The 19,585-nt window shown below is 52.0% G+C and overlaps 1 protein-coding gene across 1 annotated transcript in view; it reads right to left on the bottom strand.

Annotated features, from left to right (window-relative positions):
* The window catches only part of ZFYVE28 (zinc finger FYVE-type containing 28), a 55,507-nt gene that overhangs the window by 10,001 nt on the left and 25,921 nt on the right, over nt 1-19,585 (bottom strand). The window contains exons 4-8 of the mRNA XM_019657947.1: nt 15,349-16,590; nt 13,429-13,546; nt 13,171-13,317; nt 9,542-9,797; nt 9,383-9,443 (exon numbers count right to left, since the gene is read on the bottom strand). Of these exons, the coding sequence (XP_019513492.1) occupies nt 9,383-9,443; nt 9,542-9,797; nt 13,171-13,317; nt 13,429-13,546; nt 15,349-16,590 (1,824 nt within the window). The remainder of the gene's footprint in view (nt 1-9,382; nt 9,444-9,541; nt 9,798-13,170; nt 13,318-13,428; nt 13,547-15,348; nt 16,591-19,585) is intronic.

Below are 19,585 nucleotides of genomic sequence, written 5' to 3'. Positions count from 1 at the left end.
CATCTCCCCCAATCGATCTACAGTTTAATGTAACCCCTATCAAGGTATCGGTTGCCATTTTTTTCCATGCAGAAATTGACAAACTGATCCTAAAATTCATATGGAAATGCAAGGACCCAGAACAGCCTACACGATCTTGGAAGAGAAAAACTAAGTGGGAAGACTCACATTTGTGATTCAAAACCTAATACGAAATTACAGTAACTAGGATTGTGGCTCCGGCACGGCAGAGACATTACAATGGAACAGAGCTGTGAGTTCAGGAATCAACCGACACATTTATGGGCAACTGATTTTCAACAAGGGTACCAAGACAGTCTTTTCAAAGGAAGAACATGGTGCTGGGACAACTGCATGTCCACATGCAAAAGAATGAAGTAAAGTAAAGGCCTTTACCTAATACCATAGGCAAAAATTGATGCAAAATAGATCAAAGGCCTAAATGTAAGAGCTAAAACTCTAAAATGCTTAGATTAAAACACAAATCTCCGTGACCTTGGCAACAGTTGCTTAGATGTGACGCTACAAGTACTGCAGCCAAAGACAAAACAGAAAACTGGGCTTCATTAAAATTAAAAACGTTCGTGCTTCCAAAGACACCATCAAGAAAGTGAAAAGACAACTCATAGAACGAGAGAAAAATTTTGCAAACTATGTATCTGATAAGGGTATAGTAACTGGAATACAGAAAGAATGCTTACAATTCAACGACAGAACGACAAATAATCCAACTGAAGAACGGGCAATGGATTTGAACAGACATTTTCCCACAGAAGACATACAAATGGCCAGTAAGCACATGAAAAGATGTTCAACATCATTAGTCATTTAGGAAATGCAAATAAATAAAAATGACAACATGATATCATTTTATACCCATTAGGATGACTATAGTCATTAAAAAAAACAAAAATACAAAAACAAAAAACAACAAGCGTTGGTGAAAAGATGGAAAAATCAGAATCCTCAGACGCCCCTGGTGAGGCTCTCACGAGGTGTGGTCACTTTGGAAGACGGCTCAGCAGCTCCTTTTACCGTAAGACCCGAGAATTCCACTCTTCAGGTATACACCCAGGAGAACTGAAAACATATATTCACACAAAAATGTGTACATGAATGTTCACAGCAGCATTACTCGTACCAACCCCAAAGCAGAAACGACAAATGCCTGTCAACTGATAAATGGCTAACAAAATTAGGTGTAGCCATACAATGACATTAATTTTCAGCATGGAAAAGAATGAAATACTGAGAGATGTTACAATGTGGATGAACCGTGAAAACATGATGCTAAGTGAAAGAACCTGGACTCAAAAAGGTCACATGCTCTACAATTCCATTTATTTGAAAGTCTAGAACAGGCAAATCCACAGAGACAGGAAGTAGATGATCGGTTGCCAGGGGCTGGGGGGAGTGGGCAATTGGGAGTGACTGCTAGTGGGTACGTGTTTTCTTTGTGGGAGAATGAAATGTTCTGAAATGGATTGTGGTGATGGTTGCACAACTCTGAATATACTAAAAACCACTGAACTGTACATTTAAAACAATAAAAGAAAGTTTTTCTCGTAAGCACCTAGCAAACTCATACTCAAGAAATGGCTCATCAGCTAAATGTCCATCAACAGCGGCAGACTCAGTAAATTAGATCACAACCACACAATTTCACCCGCGCAGGATAGCTAACGACGCTGAAAATGCTAAAATATTAAATGGAAAAGTAGCACTTTAAAAATTAGAGCTATCACGCACACTCGTAAACGAGAGATTAGAAAACAGTCAGCGCAAGGCATTAATATTATATTTATTTGAATAGTAGGACTATGGATCGATTATTATTTTCCAATGGCTCAATTATGATGATCAAGCATGAACTTTGTGACGGAGGAATAAATGTTATTTCGAGAAGAGCAGAAGCGCCCGTTGGCAGCAGATGAGCGCCCGGAGGCCTGAGGTTTACACTGTGGCACACGAGAGTAAATGCCTCTTCCAGCAGCAGCTTAAGGCTGATGGGAGCGGCTGGATCCACAGCGACCTGCCATCTGAACCCAAACAGGCTTGACATTCCCGGAGAACAGCCCTTTCCTGCTGCTCTGTCCTGATCAGCTGGGGAGGGGGGCAGGGGGGCGCAGATGGAAAGAGAGAGGCTGGCCCTGGGCAGAAAAATCAATGAGTTGCTGCCCACGGGAGCCCACTGAGCTCAGAATTGCCGCAGGGAACGAAGGAGCTGGGATTTCACCTGGGACCTGGGCTTGGGTCCTGTCTGGGTCCCCCCAGGCCTCAGGGGCCACGTGGGTGGGCCTTGTTAGGGCACTGGAGGCCCAGGAACGCTGCCTAGGGTGGGCAGGTGCTAGAAAGACAGGGCGGGGATGTGCAAGAGGGTCCCAGGGATGAGTGGGACCCTGTGTGTGTCCCCAAGAGCCCAGTCTGTTGGGGGAGCCACGCACGCTGACAAGACAGAGCTGAGGGGCAGGCTGGTGCCCAGCGGATCCAAGTCTACAGTGAGACCGGGAGATGTGGCCAGAGCCGAAGGCGCAGACGGACAGGGAGCCAGAGAGGCTGCGGCTGGGGGTGTGAGGGCACCCGCCTGCCTGGGGCTCCCGGGGCCTCGCTAAGGCATCTGCACTGTTAGTGAATTTCTGTGATTCCCCCACCCACCCACCCACCCGTTTGTGGTGCTTTGTTACAGCGGCCCTAGCAAGCTAATACACGTGTGATGGCACGAGGCTGGCAGGCCCGGGCTGCCCGACGGGCGTCGGCACAAACAGCTCTGGGCAGCAATGTGCTCATTTCTTCTGAACAGACTAGAATCCCTCCTTCCTTTCCTCTCCAGCCACTGCCCAAGTCTTTTTTTCTTGTGGGTTTAATGCATGGCTCTGAGTTCTGAAAGAAGACAACTCCTACTGCAGTATCCTGTCCCCCTGGGATGAGCACAAGCCTGGAGCAGGAAAGGGGACAACCCCTGCTCATGACGAGAGCGTCCTCACGCAATCACCATCACCGTGGGAACCAGCTCAAGTCACAGAAGGAACAAATGATAGCAGGAGGGCAGTCGTCACCCAGGAAATAATTAGAGAATGATCCACTGGGTTGACCCTGCCCCGTGCGTCTCTTCTTGCTCACAGGACAGCTGACAGAAATGTGGGTCACTCCAGAGGGGAACACCACTGGCCGACACCTGTAGCTCAGCCTGGTGAGATTCTGAGCAGAGAACCTGGTCATGGCAGGCAGACATCTGACCGTGGAAACCATGAGATAATAAATGGGTGTGTTTGGAAGCCACTTGTTATGAGGTGCGTGGTGACTTGTTATACAGCACGGCTGATTAATACCATCGGGCAGATGCTGTAACTGAGTGACCAAGTGGAGGCTGACGGCACCTTAAGCCGGGACTCTAGGGACAGGTGGGGCCCCAAAGCTGCTGCCAATGGCCACGGCTCCTCCGGTGGGCCTCACCCCTCCCTCTGGGTATGCTGCCCTCACCCTGGGTGCCACCTGGCCCTACACTTGTCCCTTGAAGGGCAGGCATAACCCTTCCCTTTCAGCCAAGAGCTGTGGGGAGCAGTGGGGGCTGTGGTCTGGCTCCTCTGGGGACACAACTGGAACCTGGCCCTGCACACAACCCAGCTCTGGGAAAGGTCCCCTGGTTACGTTATGAGAACCTTGTCTGGATACAGATGCAATCTGTGTGCTCTCTAGAAAAGTTAGGAAATGCAGACACACAAGCCCAGAGTGTATGCACATGTGCGTCTTATAATATACGCAGTTGTCACATGAGCAAGGACTTCTGTTATCATTCTGGTCACACCTTGCAGACTTTTTCTGAGCTTTGGCTGCTTTTCAAACCTCTGAATAGAAGGCTCCAAGGCTGGTGAATCAAAGCAGTGGGTGAACTTGACTGAGGATGGTGTGCTGCTCTCCCTGTTGTACCACACTCAGCACCTTAAACCCGTTTTCTCGTGTTTGTGCCTCAGTGAAGACAAGAGGAAGGGGCTATTCAGACCGGAAGTCTCCTGGTCTTGCAAGATGGAGGAAGGTGACTTGTGAGGCTGCTGCCGAAGATGCTGGGCACCTGCCCCTGCGCTCCCCTTCTGGCATTCCCGAGCCGAGCAGGGGTCAGTGCTCACCAAGCACGCTCCACTCCAGCTCAAGCCCTGGCTCCCACCCCCGACTGCGGAGTCCCCCGATGCTGGAAGGAGCAGGGAGCTGGGAGGGAAGTGGATGGACAGGACCAGGGGCTGTGGCCCTGTTCTGGGACCCCTGGGGAGGTGGGGACAGGTCAGCTGTACCATGAGGTACCACGCTACAGGCCTGGACTCTGCCAGGCCCCTTCTCCTGGAGCTCCCCCAGCAGGGTGTTCCCCCCCCCCATAGCCATAGATGTCCACACGTCACACATGCCAACCAGGGCTGAGACATGTACCCTCCCAGAGTGGAGCCAGCTGCATCTAGGAAGCTGGGTTGGATGGCTCCCAGCATGTCTCTGTGGCTGCACTGAGCTGAGGGAAGGTCGGTCGCAGGGGCAGCTGTTGTGGGGAGAGGCAAGAATGTGAGACTCGACGTGAGCCCCAATGGCCACCCCTCCCCGGATCCCAGGAAGTCCCATGGAGGTCAGTTGCCTTCCAGGCCGGGGCACTGCCTTGTCACCACTTTATCTAAGATGAGTATGTTTCCCCAACCAAGGACCCTAAGTCATGTCATTGAGCCTAAGGGACACAGTGTGGGGGCTGGGAAGGTGTCACATGACAGAGCATAAGATGTGAGGGTGGCTCTGGGGATGGGCAGAGGGGTCCTACAGGAGGTCCAAAAACTGGGACCAGACAGATGGGCGGGGTCATCCCCAGCCTGGAGCTCTGAGTCTGTTTCCACATCTGTGGTGCACGGATGACAATGAAAATGCAGCCATGGATTCAATGAGGCCAGGGGTAAAGCGTCCATAGACTTCACCAAAGGCAGCAAGCGGGACCGCATTATGGTGACTTGATGTAGAAGAGACAAGGAGGGTGTCATGGCAGAGAGGGAGGGGATGGTGACCCCAGGAGCAAATAAAGACAGCATAGAGAATACCTAGAAATTGGGATATGGGCAGGGATGAGGAAGCCAACCGTGGAGAGGGGATGAGGGTGGGCCCAAGGGATGGGGGAACCAGGGCGCCCCGGAGAGCTCTGGGCAGGCAGAGGAACACCCCTGGCTCAGCAAGTGTGAGGGGAACCCAGGAGGATGGAGCAGGTACTAAGGACCATGCAAACAAACTCTTCCACTCACTGAATAAGAAATGGGTAATTAAACAAACCTACATCTAGTAAAGGAATTGAAATTGTAGCTAAAAACCCTCTCAAAAAAAGCTCCAGGTGCAGACACCTTCACTGGTGAATTCTACCTAACATTTAAGGCAGAAATTATACCAATTCTACACAAACTCTTCTGTACAAATTGAAGACGTGGGAATGCTCCCAAGTCACTGTAGGACCTCAGCTAACCTCTCCTCTGATACCTACACCTGAGAAGGACACGCCGAGCAAAGAAAACTACTGCCCAACATTCCTCACAAGCAGGTGCAAAATTCTTAACAAAATCTCAGCAAATCAAAGCCAGCAATATAGAAAAGGAATAATACCTCATGACCAGTGAGGGTCATCCCAGGAATGCAAGGTTGGCTTAACCTCTGAACATTGATCAACGAAATTTATCACATTTACAGACTAAAAAAAGGAAAACTATATGATCATCCCCAAAAGACACAGAAAAGTGTTTGAGAAAATCCAATACATTCTTGATAAAAACTCAGCAAACTAGGAGTAGAAGAGAACTGCCTGGGCTGACAAAGGTATCCTTGAAAATCCAACAGCCAACATCACACTTTATGGTACGTACTGAGTGCTTTCCCTCCAAGATCAGGAACAAGGCAAAAAGATCCTGTGTCAATGCTTCTATTTAGTACTGTACTGGAGGTCTTCACCAGTGCAAAAATGCAAGAAAAAGAAGTAAAGGACATCCAATTAGAAAGGAGTACAACTGGCTTTACTCACAGATGACATGCTCATCTATGTAGAAAAACCTTAAAAAACAAAAGAAAACAAAAAAACTACCATAACTAATAAAGTGAGTTTAGCAAGACTGCAGGAGACAAGATCAACATACAAAAATTAACTGTATTTCTATGTATTAGCAATGAACATTGGGAATTTAAATTACACAACTACCATTTATAATTGCATCAAAAATATAAAATACTTAGGTATAAATATGAAAAACGATGTGTGAGACCTCTACAGTAAAAACTATAAAACTTTTCTGAGAGTAATTAAATACCTAAATAAATGAACTAGATATACTGTGTTCATGAATTGGGAAACTCAATATTATTAAGGTGTTAATTCTTCCCAAATTGATCTATAGATTCAACAAAGTGCCAATAAAATTCTTAGCAGCCTTTTTAAAAAATAAATAAACTGAGGGATTCGTTCTAAAATTCATACGTAATACACAGGACCCAGAATAGCCAAAACAGCTTTGAAAATCTCCAACAAAGCTGGAGACTTGCACTACCTGGAGTTACGGCTCATTATAAAACGATCCCAGTCAAGGCAATGTGATATTGGTGTCAATACAGACAAAAAGATCAACGGAACAGACTACAGAGTCCAGACATAAATCCACACGTACATGGCTGACTGATGTTTGACAAAGGTGCACAGGCAATCCATGGAGAAAGGATGGTTAAACGCAGCTGGAGTCATTGGTTTTCCTTATGCGAAACTAAATACAACTTAGATCCAAACCTCACACCATAAAAAAAATTAACTCAAAACCAATCACAGACCTCAATGTAAAACCTAAAGGTATAAAACCTCTAGTCTAGAAGAAAACAGAGGGGGAGAAAATCCTTGTGAGTTTGGGTTACAAAAATGATTCTCAGATACGATACCAAAGCCACAATCCACAAAAGAAAAAAGTTGATAAACTGGGCTTTGTCAAAGTTAAGAACTTCTGCTCTTCAAAAGATACTCTTAGAATGAGAAGACAAGCCCCAGACTGAGAAAAGATTTGTAAAGTAAATATCTGATAAAGGACTTGTATCCAGAATAAATAAAAAAACTCTCAAAAAGGAAACAAACAACCCAGTAGAAAGAAACAGCAAGGGCCTGCCGAGTGGCGCGATGGTTAAGAACTGGCTTGGGACGCCAGAGGGCCCCGGTTCGGATCCCACATATGAGGGCCAGTGACACTGCCCTCCACAGCTAAGATGCTGAATGACAGCTCGACCTGGAGCTGGGATGCTGTGGGTCGACGGCGACGGCGACGGCGACACCGTAGGCTGCAGCCCCTGTGGCAGTGGGTTGCCGTGGGTTGCCATGGGCTACCGTGTGTAGCCAGCAGCCAGCGTGAGCGGCCAGCAGCCGCAGTGAGCAGCCGTCCAGAAGCCGGCGACTGATCTGCCTCGCCCGGGAAGAGCGCAATGATGGTGCCAACTTGGGCCAGTGAAGCAACGTCCTCCACAACTAGACTGAAGAACAAAAACGACAGCAACTTGTCTGTTCCCCTTCCCCCAATTCCCCAGTGCTGTTTCCATACCCGCAATTCCCCAATAAAAATCTTAAAAAAAAAAACACAAAAAAACCCAGCAAAATGTTGGAACAGATGCTCCACCAAAGCACAGGCCGATGGCACCCGAGCACTGGGAGACGCAGATTCAGACCCTGGACAAGACACTGCTCACACCATTAGAACAGAGACCGTGAGAAGGACCCACCACACCGAGTGCTGGCGAAATGCTCAGGAACTGGGGCCCTGAGACGCTGCAGTGCATCGCATGCTGATTCATTTCAGTAAAGCTGCTTAAAACATGACTAAGAGCACCAGACATGTTGCCACTGCGCTGACACGCTGCTGCTGACACAGTGCCTTCCTCTCAGCAAAGTGCCACCCACCCCTGCCCTACAGAGCTCTCTGGGATTTCCCACCCTCGGCCTCCCTTCTGCTCTCCCCGTGCCCTCTGCTCCTGCTGGCACCTGGGCCCTTGCTGGCCTGCCACCTCGGGCACCTCTCCTCCAGCCCCTTCCCTCCATCCAGGTCTCAGCGATGTCACCGCTTGGGGGTGGCCTCCCTCAATTGCTCTCACTGAAGGAGCTGCCCCACACCCACCTGGCACTCTCCACCTTATGACACTATCTTCTTTCTGGTACTAGGTGAAGGACGGGCGGGAGTGTGGGGGAAGGGGTGATGGCACCGTGGTACAGCTGATGATGGTGAAGGCGGACAGCAGCCGAGTGTGTGTGTGTGTGGGGAGATGTCTGGGGTGCAGTGAAGCGAAGGGAGAAGCTGAGTCAGGAACGAGGGCCCTTTAAGGCTGGGGCTGGGGGGGGTCACCAGGGCGCAAGGCTGACGGAGGCGGGGTCAGGACGGAGGCGGGGCCAGGCAGGGTGCCTGGCTCAGCGGTCACCCTGCAGTCACACTGCCCCTCGGCCAGGCCGTCTCCCCCAGAGCACAGCCGGGCTGGGCGTGTTCTCTCCAGCTCAATGCCCGGCTGTGAGTTAGTGAGAAAGACTTCAGACACTGTGAGGCCTATCTGAGGGGTGCGGGGGGCAGCACCCCGAGTGCCTACTATGTGGGGTGCCCATTCCGCCTTATGGGGTTATCACTGCCCCTTGTGGGGTTCCGGTGACAGGGCATCAGTTACTGTGTTAACCGCAGGGTGCATGGCCAGTGCCAGCAAGGGGCTCGGGCAAGAACCCAGCCCTGCCCTCACGGCCCAGCCTGGCTCCTGTCTTGTCCCATCTGGCCCTGTGTCATCTGCACAGCTCTGTCACTTATAAACGATTGACTTGATGACAGTCATCAAGCCTAATCTGTTTTTCAAGAGTCTAATTAATTCTAGTTCTTCCTCTATTTTTAAACTGCTCAATCATTCTTGTTTTCCTTCCAGGGGCACGATGTGCTGGGAGGCCTTGGAGCTCCTTGCAGGTGGTGGGAATGCCTGCCATGGGGCTGGGTGGCTGCAGCAGCCAGACCCGTGCCCGTGCCCGGCCCCAGAACAGCTGTGGAGGGAACAGGAGCGATGTGCGCATCCCGATGGGAAGGGAATGAGGCACCTCGTGGGGCAGGACCTGCGGACCGGGGTCACACAGCTGCCAGAGAGAGGTCAGGGTTAGACCAAGCGCCCCCCCCCGTCACCCCATCCTAGAGTGCCCAGGAGAGCCCAGCGATGGGGTGGGGGTGGGGGGTCCAGGCACTCACTCCCCTTACTTTTCAACTCAGGACTGGCCCCCTGGGGCATCGTCCCCAGCATCCGGCACCGGAAACTGTGGTTATTGACCGTATGCTGGAAAAGGAAGCATGTCCTTCCAGGCCGTGGAGGCCAGAGGGCAGCAGTGGCCATTCGGCACCGACCAGGCCCCGCCCAGGGCAGGCGCTGCCCCAGGGCATCGAGCAGCCGGCCCCTGCGGTCTGCAGGAGGGAAAGTCAGCTCAGTCACGTGTGAACAAAGCAAGTCAGAAGTGCCAGTCACACGCCTCTGGGGGGTTTCCCGGTGATGGAGGACTCACTGCCCACCACAAGCTGCTGGAGAAGATCAGCCTGTGCCGGCGGCATCTGGCCCGTCCCTGGGCTGGGCACCAAGGCTGCCCGTGGCCTGGTCTGGAGGGGCACCAGAAGGATCTCAAACTGTTCCCTCCATAGAGGGAAGAAGGTCGATGGGGCCCAGGGGGAGGCGGCGCCATGCTCCAGAAACAGGGTGCTGCCTCTCTGCAGCCGCAGCTGCTTGGAGCTGGACCCAGGGCCCCCAGCAAAGGGCGGAGGAGTCTGGTGCAGAGGAAGGTGGGGCGTCCGCTAGGGGAGCCAGGCAGGCAAGAAGCAAGTTCAACGAAAAGCTGAAGTGAGAGACATGGGGCGCTCCAGGGTCTGCCAGCATCGGACAAAATTCCACAGGAATGCTTTAGATCACCCTGTCTAGCGGTCACACCACCAGTGGGGAGTGGAGAACAGTGGGAATTGGGGAAGGAAGCAGTGAAATCCGGTGATGTGACAGGGAGGTAAAGTCGAGACTGAAAACAGCAAGATGGCAAGGGACACAGCGAGTAACAGTGATGAGTAATGGCTGTGACTAACAATCCTGAGTAACGGTGGTAACAATCCTGAGTAACGGTGGTGAGTAATGACCGGGAGTAACAATCCTGAGTAACAGCGGTAATGATGGCGAGTAATAGTGGCTGAGTAAGAGGTGGAATGAGATAAGGAAGGACATACATAGCCTCTCGACTCCTCCTCTAGATGCTGTATGAGCTGGGGACTGTTAGCCCATTTTGCAGAAGACAAAACTGAGGTTCAGGGAGGTTGATAACTGGCCCCAGGTTGATCAGCCAGTCCATGGATGCCCTTCGTCCCCTGGTCCCTCCTGTCACATTCACACACGCAGAAGAACACCCCCTCCAATGCCACTCCCCCAACAGGGAAGGAAGTGTCATGTGCCAGCAACTCCCCTCAAGATGTCCCCCAACATCAACTCTCTGCCACCACCACACTCTGGAAGGAAGGAACGCATGATCAGAGCATATGTCTCCTGGTTATGGCTGAAGCTCAGGATCCCGTGTCAAGGACCGCCCTCACAGATTCCCACCTTTCTGTCCAAAATGGCAGCCAGGGGGCCCACCGAGCGCATGACAGGAGGCAAAGGCACTGCCAGCCAACTCTCAAATGCAGCCTCAGAACTGAATAACACAGAGCAGGGTGGGCTCTCTGGGGCGGAACAAGCCATGACGTTTCTGAGTCACCACCCACCCCAAGCCAGAGCCGGTAACCTGTCAGCGTGTCAGGATGGCTGCCAGTCCCCTGCAGCCTTGCTTTCTCTGATAGCTGGAGATGGTCTCAGAAGGCAAGAAGGCCCGGCCCTCCAAAAATGGGTGCCTCTCAGATCACGGGTCAGAGAGCTCAGTCAGTGGTAAAAAGGAAAGCATGGACGCGAGCAGGAGTGGAGGGCAGTATTTCCTGCCTGGACCTGAGGAGGAACGGTGCCACACAGTCAGCCCGCACAGTCAACCCACACAGTCAGCCGGTGGAGACGGAAGGGCAGGGGTCAGGAGCTGTCCCTGGGACTTTTGAATATTTAATCCCTCAAAGGAAAATCACACCTCTGTCAATCAAATGTCTGTCAATCAGAAGACATCGATAAATAAAATCAAAGGCACATACTAGACAGGAAAAGTGACTGCAGCAAACACAGTGAGCAGAAGGGACATTTTCAAGTCAGTAAGAAAAACATGACTTGAAAACATGATGGGGAAACAGGTGAAGGAATGAACGGTCCTGTCACAGAAGAAGAAGGCAGCACGAAGCAGGAAGAAGTGCTCAGGGCACCCACAACCGGAGAAGCGCAAACTACCGCAACAAAGGAGCCGTGTTTGCTCTCCAGGTGGGAAAGCAGCCCCCGCAGTCACAGCCAGGGTGACAGGACACTAGGAAAGCAATCGGACAGGAAGTGGCAGAGCTCAAGGCTCCACGGCGTTGCTGCTGCAGTCTCTCCACTCCTAAGGATCGATTCTAAAGAAATGACCCATGAGGGAGAGTGACCACAAGGCTAATCTTACGTGGAAAGAAACATGGAAACGGGAAAGCGTAGGATAAACGAGCATATGTCCTTATGACAGAGTAAAATTCTATGAAAAGCATGTCTTCAAAGAGCTTTGCAGAGAAACGTAAAATATTTATTAGAAAAAACAATAAAACTCATAGGTTTTGGAGTGGCTTTTATTTCCTTCCTTTATTCTTAAGTTTCTATAACAAACGGGGACCACATTTATAATTAGAAATGAGAGAGTCCGGGTGATTTTTTCGAGAAGGCAGAAAGGTGGGAACACACTTCGGTAGGAATCAAATGTCCAGGGAAAGGGCGGAGGTGCACCAGACGGGTGAGTTTCCGTTTTCTAGACAGTGACTTACAATTCAGCTGCTTCAAGAGTATGGAAGGTTCTGGATGAAGAGGTGAGTCTAGACAGGCAACAAGAAGCTTTTAAAATGCGCTAACTTTCCTCAAAAACCCTACCCTGTGAGCACCGACGAGGGAAGAAAGCAGGCAGTAAAACGGGAAGAGCTGAAGGACACACATTCCGGACCTCTCTCCCAGGACTGTGCCGAGGACGACGTCCCACCTGGGCAATAGCACTGGGGGAGCGGGTAGCAGGGAGGGCTGGGGAAGAGACACAGAGGGGCTTCTCCTGGCAGGGACCCTCGCTCCGGAGCCCCCTCCCTCCAGCCCAGCAGGACCCCCACAGCCCTGCCCTTCCATTTGGAGGCTCTGCTCTGCCTGACCAGGAAAGCAGGCTCCAGGTGTCCCTGGGGCAGGCAGACCCTTTGTCACAGCTCCATGCTTCTCCTTCGTGGCACACAGAGGTCTGAGGCTGGTCCAGTCTGACTCACACCAGGCACAGGATCTCTGAGCACTGGGCCGTTCCCTCCTCCAGGCTGCATATCACAGGGGCCGCTGAAGCACCTGCTGGGCAGGCGGGCCTCACGGTCAAATCAGGACGGCAGCTCATCATGGGCCGAGTGACACTGAGTGCAGCATCATGGGCCTGAATGGGCTTGAGCTGCAGGCACTTTGAGCTAAGGCAGGTATGACCCTCTCTGGGTCTCAGTCTCTCCATCTGCCTGGCTGGGGGGGTCACCACCTGCCCTGCACATGAAACTGGCTGCTTTCCCGGTGAAGCCTCGCACACACGTTACCTAACAACACCAACCAAACTACAGGAATCTTGCCGTTTCAATTGCAGTGAATTTCTGCCTGTGGCTAGAAAAAAGGCAGTGTTCTGTGTTTGTGTGTTTTATTAGGGCTGCTTTGTCACCTCTGTCCTAGTGTCCCTCAGGCCTCAGGCTCCATGAGGTCGGGCGCCTCTGTCTTGTTCCTGGGTGGGTCTCCAGAGCCTTGCTCAGCCAGCCGGGAACCATCGTGTGATGTGAAGGGATCTCCGATGTACGCACTGCCGTGGATGGGACAGGCGCCATCTGCTGACCTGGATCCCAGCGGCCCTTGGTGCCAGGCTGGACCCTGCGGACTGCTGTCCAAGGTCCTGACTCAAACACAAGGCCGTCCTGGGAACCCTGCCACCTGCCACATTCTCTTTCCTCAGACTCTCTGCACCTTCTGGAAATGGCCTCTAGAAGACGAGACCATCTCTCAAGGCCACGGTGGGGGTTGTCTTTCCTTTGCTCGGCTCAGCTTCAGCCTTTGAGACCTGACAGTGTGACGTGACCGAGCAGTGTCCATGGCAGGGCAGGTCAGGAAAGCAAGAGCGGGTTCCAGACAGAATAGGTGTCCATTGGCTGTCACCTCAACAAAAAGGAAAAAAAGTGGGTGCCAGTCAAAAACTAAAATCCACAAGTCCTGTCAAAGAATTTGTGATGGTTTCTTATAAGCCTTGCAGAAAAGTGATTCACTTACCAATTGACGCTGGGCCCGAGTCAGGTGCCTTGAGGACGAAAGCCGTCCAGCAGGTTGTGGATAAGAATTCATCCCATGGACGTGGCCGATGAACCTGGGTTTGCGCCTCACAAATGGCCTTATTGGAAACGGGAGCAATGCTTGCATGAGGCTGCTCAATAAACCATCGGCTGGAGGAGTGAAGTCTAGACCAACCCAGGACCAGCAGCAGGGCCTGAGTGCACGCTGGCCCAGCCACACCGTGGGGTTCCACGTGGCCACCGGTGATGGTGGGGACATCTGCACAAGCTACGATGGCCGGGCCTCCAGGCTAGCAGGTCAGGAAAGCAAGGCGGACAGGAGTGTCTGCAGGGTGAAGCCCTTGGCTGAAGAATCGGATGAGGAGAAATGTGCGGGCGCGCGGGCGCATGTGTGCGCGCGTGTGTGTGCACGTGTGCTTGTGTACATCTTTGCTTCTATTAATATTTTCAAACTGAAGTATAAACTATATAAAATTAAAAACTGTTCCTTTGGGGGAGCAGGAGAATGAGGGGAAGGGGCACAGTCTCCAGGTATGTCTTATTTTGTAGATGTGACTGGGAACCATGCAAACATTTCACAGTTATAAATTTTAATCGAGTACAAATGCAATATCTACACATCTAATGTTAAATGGAACAAATAAACCTGCTGTGAGTAAAACTGGGGGCATGACCTCAAAGAGAATGGTGTCAAGTGATTTGAAAGCAGTCTCTCGGCTATATATTCCAGTAGGATATGTCCTAAGGACAAAAGAACTGCTAAAAAAAAATCTTAGCTGATCACAAGTGTTGGCGAGGATGTGGAGAAACTGGGACCCTCGCACGTGACTGGTGTGAATGCAAACTGCAGCCTCTTTGGAAAACAGGTGACAGCGCCTTGAATAGCTAAACCATGTGACTCAGCAATTCCAGTCCTAGGCACACACCCAGAGGAAATGAAAATTGACCACACAAAAACATGTACACACTTTCATAGCAGCATTATTCTTAGTAGCCAAAAAGTGGAAACACATATACACACATATCACTGGTGAGTGGATAAACAGAATGCAGTCCATCCTTACGATGGAATATTATTCAGCCATAAAAAGGAAAACTGGTGTTTGCTACACCATGGAAGAGCCTGGAAAGTGTGATGCTCAGCAAAAGAAGCCAGACACAAAAGATCACATATTATGTGATTCTGTTTATATGAAATGTCCAGAATAGGCCAATCTATGGAGCCAGAAGGTAGACTGGTGGTTGCCAGGGGCTGGGGGGGGTGGTGACTGCAGACCCCACACAGAAAAGTCTGTTGCTGGGCACGTGGGCTGTGTGGCCCAGGCCGCAAAGCATCGGAGCTCTAAAGGGAGAAGGAGAGAGGCCCTGACACCCCCAGGGTCCTGGCCAGCTCCTCACACACACCGTTGGGAGGACAAGGCCAGACAGGAAAAGGCTACACAGCCCTGCGCCCAGAGACCCCCTTCTCCAGGCGGCCACATCGGTCAAGTGGGTGTCAGGTCTAGGCCACGGCGTTGAGCAAAGAGAAGCGGAGAGCATGCCCAGAGGCAGCCATGCCCCCTTGCCACTGCCCAGCTCACCACATGCCGATCACACCAGGACCAGGATGGGCCACGCTGGCAAAAGGGAGTGGGCTGAGGGCTTGGCACCGTGCCTATCTGCTAAAAAGTGCCTGTAACATCAGGGGCCCACTGGGGGACACTTCTCAGGTGGATGCGGTGGTGACCAGGCCCAGGGGGGCCTGATATAAGCTGCTTAACTTCCTGCAGTGTTGGTGCCCCAAGCCAGTCCTCCCAGCACACACAGACCACACCAGAGAGGCCTGTGGGAATCAGCCAACAGGACACGCCCCAAATGCAAAGTCAGAGAGGATAAATCCAGTGGTGCGAGAGGCTCTTACCTGGGGCCCAAGGGCTGCCCGGCGTCCTGCTGTCCGCCCTCAGGCTCCTGCTGACTTGCGCCATCGCCCCCACTGAGCAGCCTGTCTGCTGAGTCCCCCGGGGGCCCTGAGGTGTGTGCCAGGCACTTGCTGGAAGTAGGGACTTTGGGTTCCTGCCTGTCGGGGGCATCTTCTGAGGGTAGGGAGGCCAGGGTGCCCACGGGCAGTGCCTCCAGGGCAGGCTGGGCCTCCTCCAGGCTCTCCGCCTCGCCCTTGGCGCTGGCCTTGGCTGAGCCAACATAAGAGGCTCCGACAATGCCTCCAGGGCTGCATTTGTCCCGCAGGCTCTCACCTGTGTCCTCCCTGCTGCCCCCACAACTCCCACAGCACACGCAGGAGTTAATGAGGCAGTTGGTGGCCGCAGTGCTCAGTTTGTGGGAGTCACCGTCCATCCCCTCGGCCACGGGCTCCAGCGGGGGAATGCTGTTTCCGGGGGCTTCCAGGGCGGTGACGGCAGAGGCCAGGGAGGTGGGCGATTTGGGATTGAAGATGACCGTGGCTGAGAGCTTCATGCCCCCTGTCCGGTGGGCAATCATCTCGGCCGTCCCAGCATCGTCCACACTCACCTCCCAGCCGTCCAGGTGCGGCTGGGCGTCCAGGCAGCTGCAGGAGTTGGGGCCGGCCGGCCGCATCTTGTCGTCCTGGGTGTTGTTGTTATTACTCAGGTCCTCCTTCTCCCCTGACACGCGGACCCCCGCCTCCCCGCCCTGCCCTGTGTCCTGGGGGTCGGTGCTGGCAGTGCCCGTCCACCCAGATGGGCTGCCCGTGGCCTCCGCTGCCCCCTCCACGTCATCCATGAAGAATACTGTTCCGTCCTCCTCGTCACTGCCGGGCCGCAGCCGCCCGCTGCCCGGGGATGCCTCCACCCGGGGGCTGCCCTCGCTGCCCAGCCTGCGCGCCGGGGACTGGCAGGCGCTGGGCGGGGACAGCAGGGATGACATCTCGTCCCCAGCCCTGTGCACCATGCGGCTGAGCTGCTCCAGCTCCTGGTCGTCGTACTGCATGGAGCAGGCCAGCTCGGCCTCCGGGTTTGTGGCCTTGGCAGAGAGCAGCTCATCGGGAGGGAGGGGTGTGGGGAAGGTGGGGGCCAGGGCAGGGGGCCCCTGCACATCTGCTCGGATGGGGAACTCCACGTCTTGGGAAATGCAGAGGTTCCGTTCCAGCGTGTGGAGCTCCTCCTCGCTCAGGGTCTGCAGCAAGTCCCTACAAGGGGCAGGACAAACACAAGTCAAAGTCCCAACTGCCACACCAGTCCCGGCCGAGCAGACACAGCGCCCTGGATGTCTGCACGGCAGGGGTGCAGCAAGGCGTGGGGTGCCCGCGGTTTCACGCGCAGCACACTCCCCCCACCCCCAACCCCACTGCAAACTGAGCTGCAGTGCCAGCGGCTCTTTCATCCCTCGGGTCAGGACAGTGGCCACTTGGGATGCCTGACTGCGATTTCCCAAAAGGGAGGTCCTGAAACCTCTTGCTGCAAACAAGAAAGCGCTGATCCTCAAGGATGTGAGAACTGTGTTATGGAAAACATTTGTGAGTGAAAGAATATATGTTAGTTCACATAGAGACTTTCATCCTTTTGTTCAACGATTGCTACTGAACCTGCTCAGTGTGCCAGGCACTGGGCCACACGCGGGAACGACAGGCACAGTCCCCGCCCTGGGGGGGTTGGTTACACTGGAAGAGGCAGGTAATAAATATTTATACAAGTGATGATCGAATTACAGTAATGACAAATGCAACACAGGAAAATGCCCACCGGACAGAGGGTACGGCAAGGCACCTGGCTTAGTCTGGAGAGACTTCCTGGAGGAAGGGGCACTGACGCGGAGACCGGGGTGAGCCTGTGGCAGGTGCTGTCTGCTGGGAGAAGCTCAGGTCAGCTGGGGTCCGAGTCCCAGGCTAAACACCCCAGTGCAGTCACGGAATGGGCATACAGAAAAGTGCGCTTCTCAGAACTGCACAGCTTGTGACGCCCCCATAAACCCAACGCCAGGCTAGCAGCACCCGGATGGAGGCCACCACATGGCTTTCCAGGCCTTCCTGCCGGCAGCACCATCCTGACTTCAGAAGACGGGGCACTCTCGCCTGTTTCGTCTTTGGAGGTGGGAACTTGCGGCCAGCACTGTGTGGCAGGCTTTGTCAGTGTTGTATCTGTGTGGGGTCGCCAGAGGAAATATGGGCTGTTCAGTTCAACTCGAATTTCAGCTAAACAACAATACGTGGTGTAAGAGCATAAATAGTTCTTAGGGGAAGTATAGGCATTCCTCGTTTTACTGCGCTTCACAGATGGTGCATTTCTACAAAGTGAGGCAAGACCCTCCACTGCAAAAAGATCATGATTCGCTGTGTTTTGACATTGGCTTAATTGCAGTGGTCTGAAATCGAACCCATGCTAGCTCTGAGGTGTGCCTGTGTGTTCCAGATGGGGGGCATTTGGGACATACTTACACTAACTGTGTTCACTGTTTATCGGAAATTCTGCCAATTTTATTTGGCTAGATCTGATAACTGGGTTTGGTGATATTTGTTGGTGCTGTGGAGCGTTCATTGTCATGGCTGTAGTCTTTCCTGGGGGACACAGCACCATCCATCTATGAATCTGGTCTCACCTAGGGGCCCTGGCTGCCGTGGCCATGTCTGATACCTCTCCTGGGGAACACGTGTGCCTTTCCACGTGCACACGTAGGGAGGTGTTCGTGAGCAGTGCACACCGCTGGCCCCACCCGCCAGTTGCCAGCTGCTGGCCCCACTGCAAAGCACTTGGTAGTTATCATCAGGTCCTTTCTGGTGAGTGTGTAATGCTCTCTCTTGTGGTTTTAAATTGCTTCAGCCCAAGGACCTGTGAGGTTGCGCACCTGTCTGTATGCTGATCGGCCCATAGAATCCCATCCCATGCCTGTTCAAGACGTGCCCGTTTTTAACTCGGTTGTCTATCTTTTCCTCATGGAGAGGAGTCCTTCACATATGATGGATTTATTTGTTTGGATATATTCTCCAACTCTGTGACTTGAGTTTTCACTCTAATGATGTCTTTCTTCAGTGAAGTGCAACCTATTACATTTTTTCTTTATTAGTCTTCTGTGTCCAGTTGAAGAAATCTCTGCCTACTCCAAGAGGTTTTCCTGTTCTTGCTTTTCGCATTTGTATCTGCAACCTGTCTAGAACTGAGTTTTGTATGTGATTGTGGTACGGATCCAGACATATTTTTTCTCATATGGGTATTTATTGACTCAGCCCATTTATCGGGAAAAAACAGCCATTCCCCACTGTTCTGCAATGTCCCCTTTGTCATAAATCAGGAAGTGCATACGTGCTCGTCTGCTTCCAGACTCTATCTGCTCAGAGGTCAGAAGCCTATCCTTGCACAACGCCTCGTCAGCATTTCTACAGCTTCACTTCAGGCAGCGTCTCCAGCACCGTTCATTACCATGCAGTACGCCCAGCAGCTGTGCACACGTGCTCACCCGCATGGTCACACCAGCCTGGCCTATGGAAACCACCAAAGTCCATCAAGAGTAGGACAGAAAAGAGATATTCTTTGTTTTTTCTCCAGCAATCTCCTTCTTGGCTATTCTGGGCCCCCTGCATTTCTATATGAATTTTAGAATTCATTTGTGAATTTCAGCCAAAAAAAAATAAAGGCCTCCTTTTAACTTTGATCGAGATTGCAATGAATTCCTAGATTAATTTGAGAATAACTGTACCTCCTTGGAACTGTTTCCCCGAGTGTGCAACAGCTCCCTAGCTATGTGGGTGTTTAAAATTCCATGTCAGTAACATTTCATAACATTCAGAGGAGGTCTTCCATGTCTTCAGATTTTTGACTAAGTAGCCAATGTTTACTGACTCTCTTATAGATGATATTTAGAAAATTGCTTTTGTGCTAAAATACATGTAGTATAAAATTTACCATTTTAACTGTTTTTAAGAGACATTTCAGTGGTATTCAGTACATTCACAGTGTTGTGCTGCCGTCACCACCATCCACCCCCATAACTCATTCATCTTGTAAAACTGAAAGTCTGTCCCCATTAAACACTAACTCCCCATTCTCCCCCCCACCCCCCAGCCACCGGCAGCCACCATTCTACTTTCTGTGTCTATTGTTTTGGCTACTGTAGAGAACTCATGTAATTGGAATCACACATTGTTGTATTGTGACTGGCTTATTTCATATAGCATCGTGTCCTCAAGGCTC

Source organism: Hipposideros armiger, unplaced genomic scaffold (genome assembly GCF_001890085.2).
Source record: "Hipposideros armiger isolate ML-2016 unplaced genomic scaffold, ASM189008v1 scaffold_282, whole genome shotgun sequence".
Taxonomy (NCBI): Eukaryota; Metazoa; Chordata; class Mammalia; order Chiroptera; family Hipposideridae; genus Hipposideros; species Hipposideros armiger.
Note: the sequence above shows the minus strand (reverse complement) of the source record. Positions and strands in the feature narration are given on the sequence as shown.